Raw genomic sequence first — 5,907 nt, forward strand, 5'->3', positions numbered from 1 at the left:
CCCCCCCCCCACCTTTCTTTTCCATTAGCAAAGGTCCTCCTATTTGGGTAACAGTTGCTTATCTAGCAAGCCTCCAGAGGGTCATAAGTGACCTACAAAATAATCCCCCATTGAATGTAATGCAATTTGAAAATGAGGCTTGTCCAAATTTCTTTTTATTTTTTTTACTTAAAAATGAATTTGCTCATTACTACTGGCAGCATACCTCCATGCGCTAAAACCTCTAAAAGCCCCTGACTGTCCTAAACACATCCATTCCTAACTGCACAGTTATGCAGTTTGTGCCTTCCTTAGTAATAGTGCTATCCCACTTCCAGGATATCAGGTGCACAAATCACCCTCCATGCTATACACCAAGAGGGACAGTCCCTTTAAATGAGGGACAGTCGGGAGGTATAGTCTCACTGAACACCTTAGTGGCAAGTTTTCTTTGAACTATTAAGTTATTCTCGTGAAGTGAGGCCAATTTAGAAAGGAACAGACGATTTGGATGCAGAAATGTACCAGAAAGCATTCCCCTAAAGCTAAAAGTTTTTGTTTGCGAATCAAAAATGCTATGTTATGGCTGATGATGTTGCCCCTCTCTTGTAGGTCCTCCTGTGCCACAGTCCCAACCCTTGAGAACCTGTCTGACAGGAGAAAATGTGACACTCTCGTGCTCCGTATCAGGTGCTAACCCCCCTGCTACAATAACATGGCTGCGTAACCTGAGCATTCCTGAAGTGGAGATCCAACCAGGGAAGAAATACCAGATCGTACAGGACAGTGGCGTCTCTTACCTCACCATTGTGAACTGCTCTCATGATAGTGATGAGGGATATTACATCTGCAAAGGAGAGAACGGGCTTGCCACAAGAGACCTTTTTATATGGCTTTCAGTAAACAGTGAGTGGAATTCAAACTTCCTGTCTTTTTATTAGATTAGAATATCAATATCAATAAAAGGGTAGATAGCATCAAAATTAGGTTGAACATGCAAACAGGGCTGAGTATCCCTTGTACTTTAGACCAATTTTCTATGCACTTCCTTTTTCTTAATAGAGCTTCCCTTTAACCCATGATTATAACTTTTTGTTTGACCTCTTTTTGATTGAAGGAATTTTGGATAGAAAGGCATTCATTGATGCATTGACTGGATTAGCTATTTTAATGTTGGTCAGCTTACAAGGTATAGAGGGCCTCAGCTGTGGCCCATGATATCACTTAGGGGCCATATATAATACTTAGAATATGTAATGTTGCATAAGACTGTCAGGGGCAGAAGATATGCCATAGGAGGTGGTCAGAAATGGTGGATATGCTACAAATGTGGGTGGAGACTGGATACATGCTGCGGGAGACAGTGACTGGGACATGTTACATGAGACTGCTAGAGATTGGATGTATCCCTCTAATTCCCCTGACTAAGTAACTAACCAAGAACTATCGGCAGAACAAAACGTAACCCTTGCAGCGGTGCTATGCAAGGGTTAAGTGCTTGTTTTCGTTTAGGATGTAAAATAAAAAACATATTCATATGAACCTTGGACCCACCTTGCTGCTAGACCGGACCCTGCAGTCTGTCTTCACCTCTGCTCCGGCGATGGAATTTTGCTCGGCGTCTTTACGCCCAATACGCTATATTGTATGTGATGACTCACAGGTTCTTAGAGCACGCGAGTGGAGGGGGAGCAAGGCTGCAGGGCCAGACGGGTCTGAAGTTCAGGTAGGTATATCTTTTTTTATTTTACACCCTAGACCACATGTGTCAAACTCAAAGCCCAGGGGCCGAATCCGGCCCACCAGGCCATTTCCTAGACCTCTACTTTCAGATCTAGGTATTAAGTTATTACTAAAACCAGTGATAATCGAATGCAGAGGCAATTATGATAAAGATTAGATACATTTATATAGTCTTACAGATACCTTTGAGGGCAACCATAATGTTGATGCTGCCCACAGTTAAATTGAGTTTGACACCCCTGCCCTCGACGAAAACGAGCATTTAACCCTTGCAGTGTAGCACCACTGCAAGGGTTGTTTTCTGCTGCCCAGAGTTCTTCTTTAAAGGAGAACTATGAGGCAACCCTTTTGCCCAAGGTTCTCCTTAGGGTTACGGGAGGACATATACTGTGACCTCCAGTGACCGAAAACTCAGTATATACTCCAGCTTCTTCTATAAAGAATTTAGAGAAGAATTGGCCCCGATACTGAGTACAGTATACAACTCCATTTTAGTTGAGTGTACTTTCACACAACAAAAGTAGGAGGCCCATATATCTCTCTTACTTAAAGAAGAAAAAGATCCCATACAATGTTCTAGTTCTAGATCAATTTCTCTAATAAATGTAGACTTAAACATATATGCCAAATTGCTAGCTCTTAGATTGCAACCATAAATTTCATCACTAATACACCTAGATCAGGTAGGTTTTGTCTCAGGTCGGTAGGGGCGAGACAATGCTATTAAGACCTTGTCGTTAATCCAATGGGCCAAATCAAGTACGATCCCTATGTGTTTACTGACTATAGATGCGGAAAAGGCATTTGACCTCCTTGACTGGAGATTTCTTAAGGCATCCCTGGAACAGATAGGGTTACCTTCCCGTTTAGAGGACAGATTATGGCGTTGTACACAACCCCCATTGCCGGGATACGAGTGAATGGACATCTGTCGACTCTGGTACATATCACCAATGGGACCCCTCAGGGATGCCCATTATAACCCTTCCTATATATCCTGGCAATGGAGCAACTGGCCAACACCATACGCATGAATAGGGGAATATGGGGGGTGAGAGAATAGAAGCCATAAATTGAGCCTTTTTGTGCAGGACTTACTTCTTTACATTACAAATCCTAAAATCTTTTTCCTGATGCTCCTGAAAGAAATGGAGATATTTGGGAAATTAACAGGGTTATTCACAAAAGGGTGAAGAGTTTGGAGAAGGCAGGAGAAGTGAACAATCTAAGACAACATAGCTGAAGTGGAAAGTGAGCAAAATTGTAGAATGTTTCCAAATCAGCTATGTTGTCCTAGATCAGGGGTGCCCACAATTTTTAATGAAAAGATCTACTTTTCAAATGACGAGCTACAGGAGATCTACCAACTAAAAAAAACCTCCCTCGCTCTCCCCTGGCTGTCTCTCCTCGCTCTCCTGGCTGTCTCTCCTCGCTCATCCTCCTGGCTGTCTCTCCTCTCTCTCCTGGCTGTCTTTCCTCGCTCTCTCTCTCCTGGCTGTCATTCCTCGTTTTCTCTCCTGTCTGTCTCTCTTCGCTCTCTTGGCTGTCTCTCCTTGCTCTCTCCCATGGCTGTCTCTTCTCTCTCTCTTTCCCGGCTGTCTCTCCCCGCTCTCTCTCCTGGCTCACCTTGCTGTATTTTGCAAACAGTGCAGTGCAACAGGCTGTGTAAACTAATATTCTTTGATGTAATACATAGCACTTTAACCACCAGTACCCACCAGAAAGGTGTCAGGGAGCTTGGCTCAGCAGACTCAGGCTAATAGGTAATCATGTGTGCACAGCTAAATAAATATACCAAAATGGAATTATTATTATTATTATACAGGATTTATATAGCGCCAATAGTTTGCACAGCGCTTTACAATTAAAGGGGCCACCATTCACACCCTTTGTGATCTACCAGCATCAGCTTTGAGAGCTACTGGTAGATCACGATCTACCTAATGGGCACCCCTGGCCTAGATTGATTACTTCTCCTACCTTCTCCAAACTCTTCTCCCTTTTGTGAATAACCCTGTAAGTAATTTTCGGACAAACGTTTCAAAATCAGAATATCTGAATGTATTGCTACACTTAAGCAATAAGACATTTCTACAGGATAACTTTCCATTTAAAATGGCTGATAAAGCTATTAAATACTTGGGGGTGAATATTGCTGTTCAAGAACAAGATGTATTCAAATTAAATTGTATTACTTTTTTGACAAATATGCACCAAAAATTAACATATTGGACCTATAAAAAACATTCTTTGATGGGTAGGAATGTTTTGGTAAAAATGGATATTCTCCCACAATTCTTATACCTGTTTCAAGCGATACCGATTACACCGCCTAGGTCGTACTTTTGTAAGTGGAAGTCGATTACAACTAAATACTTATGACCCCGAATACCCCCTCGATTGTGGTATATATTTTGGTAAAGGATAGACACAAGGGAGGAGTAGGGCTTCCACTGTTAGAATTGTACCATATGGCGGCAGTTTTAAGCAGTTTCATACTGAAATGAAGATATGGGTATTAATTGAACAAGCCGCAACCCTGTTCTCACTTTTTGCCATCCCATGAGTTAATCCAAATAAGCACCCAACTCCACAGACCCTGCTACCCTTGGCCCGCGATCTTTTAAAGATATGTGATATAAGGGAGGGCTCAAAATTTCCACTCACCCCCTCGCAATTTGCGAGTGAAAATTGCGTGGGGGCGAGTGGAAATGAAGCCTCCTCGGGGCGGCTTCTCTCCTGTTCACCGACCTGATGACAGCGCTCCCATGTCCGTCCGTCTAAGCAGGGGGGCGCAGGAGGGAGCGCTGCCTGCTGTCAGGATGGCCAAGCGGTGAGGGGGAGAGAAGCCGCGCCCGCAGCTGTCAGGATGGCCGAGCGGGTTGGAGATCGGTGCTGCTGTCATACTGTCAGTTTCAGGATGACAGCGGCTCTGTGTAGTTGTGCTGTGGCTGTATGTGTAATGCCCAGTGCGTTGTGCTGTGGCTGTATGTGTGTTGTGCTGTTTGCGTGTGGTGCCCTGTGTGTGTTTGTTTGTTTGTGTTATGCAGGGCAACTAGTGGCGAGTAACTTTGAAGGCCTGGCTAGTAGCTCAGGACCTGACATTTTGAGCCCTGATATAAGGTATCATCTTATATGGGGCCACTAACCCCTATTTTAAGTAACCCAGAGTTTCCTCCTGGAATAAACTAACGTCAGTTCTTGAAATGGTAAGAATCAAAACCATCTCCAATCATTCAAACTCTCACAAAAGACGAGTTATCCCCCATAATGCTAATTGGAGATGTAGGGCCACATTCTGGAGGGAGGTGGCTATCATATCTTCAGTTGAAACATTTCTATCTATCATTGAGTGAGAGGAGTAGTGTGACACGAGAATTTACACCATTGGAAGCTGTGTGGAAAGAAAGAAGGCGCTTTGAAAATATCTTTTCTATACCAAATATAACAGGGACATGCATATCCTAAATACCCATATTATACTAAATTATGGGAACAGGAACTGGGACATTCGATTTAATTAGATGAATGGAATTGATCTAACCTTCAAAACGATTAATTCAAGTCAAATACAAGAGCGGAATTTTTAGAATTATAACTAGGTGGTACAGATGCCTGACAATGTTACATAGATGAATCAACAGATACCTAAAGAATGTTGGAGATTTAGGAGCAAAGAAGTGACTATGCTGCATGTATGGTCGTCATGTGACCACATTAGGCCCTTCTGGGAAACTGTATTTAAAATAGGGAATTGGCGGGAGAAAAATTGCCAGAAATACCGGACGTGGCCTTGCTATCAATAACCCCAGGCCCACTAAAAAAGGCAAGGAAGTTTCTCTTTCGACCTATGTTACATACAGCCAGTGCACTGATACCCAGATACTGGAAGTCCCTATTAGTACAACAGATTCGAGAACGGGTATCTGAACTGAACCATACTATGAGAATGGAAGAACTTACATTACACCTACAAGGTCGGAATAGGGAATTTCCTGGAGTCTGGAAACCCTGAATAGAGTTCATAGCCCCTACAGAACTTCGGGATTTGATATAGAAAAGGAAAACGAGAGAGAAATTAGTATCTTGGAAAAAGAGAAGAAAAGGAAGTTCACCTCCTGTTCATTGGGGTCCTTTTTTTTTCTTTTATTTCTTTCTTTGTTGGGAAGGGTCAGGGGCAAGGGG

General features: G+C 42.9%; 1 protein-coding gene across 1 annotated transcript in view; it reads left to right on the forward strand.

The window, feature by feature from the left end:
- Positions 1-5,907, forward strand: part of VSIG10 (V-set and immunoglobulin domain containing 10) — a 57,398-nt gene that overhangs the window by 45,724 nt on the left and 5,767 nt on the right. Inside the window, exon 5 of the mRNA XM_018569094.1 lies at positions 592-885. Within this exon, the coding sequence (XP_018424596.1) occupies positions 592-885 (294 nt within the window). The remainder of the gene's footprint in view (positions 1-591; positions 886-5,907) is intronic.

The sequence above is a fragment of the Nanorana parkeri genome, unplaced genomic scaffold (genome assembly GCF_000935625.1).
Source record: "Nanorana parkeri isolate BGI_ZX_2015 unplaced genomic scaffold, ASM93562v1 scaffold1286, whole genome shotgun sequence".
NCBI classification, from domain to species: domain Eukaryota; kingdom Metazoa; phylum Chordata; class Amphibia; order Anura; family Dicroglossidae; genus Nanorana; species Nanorana parkeri.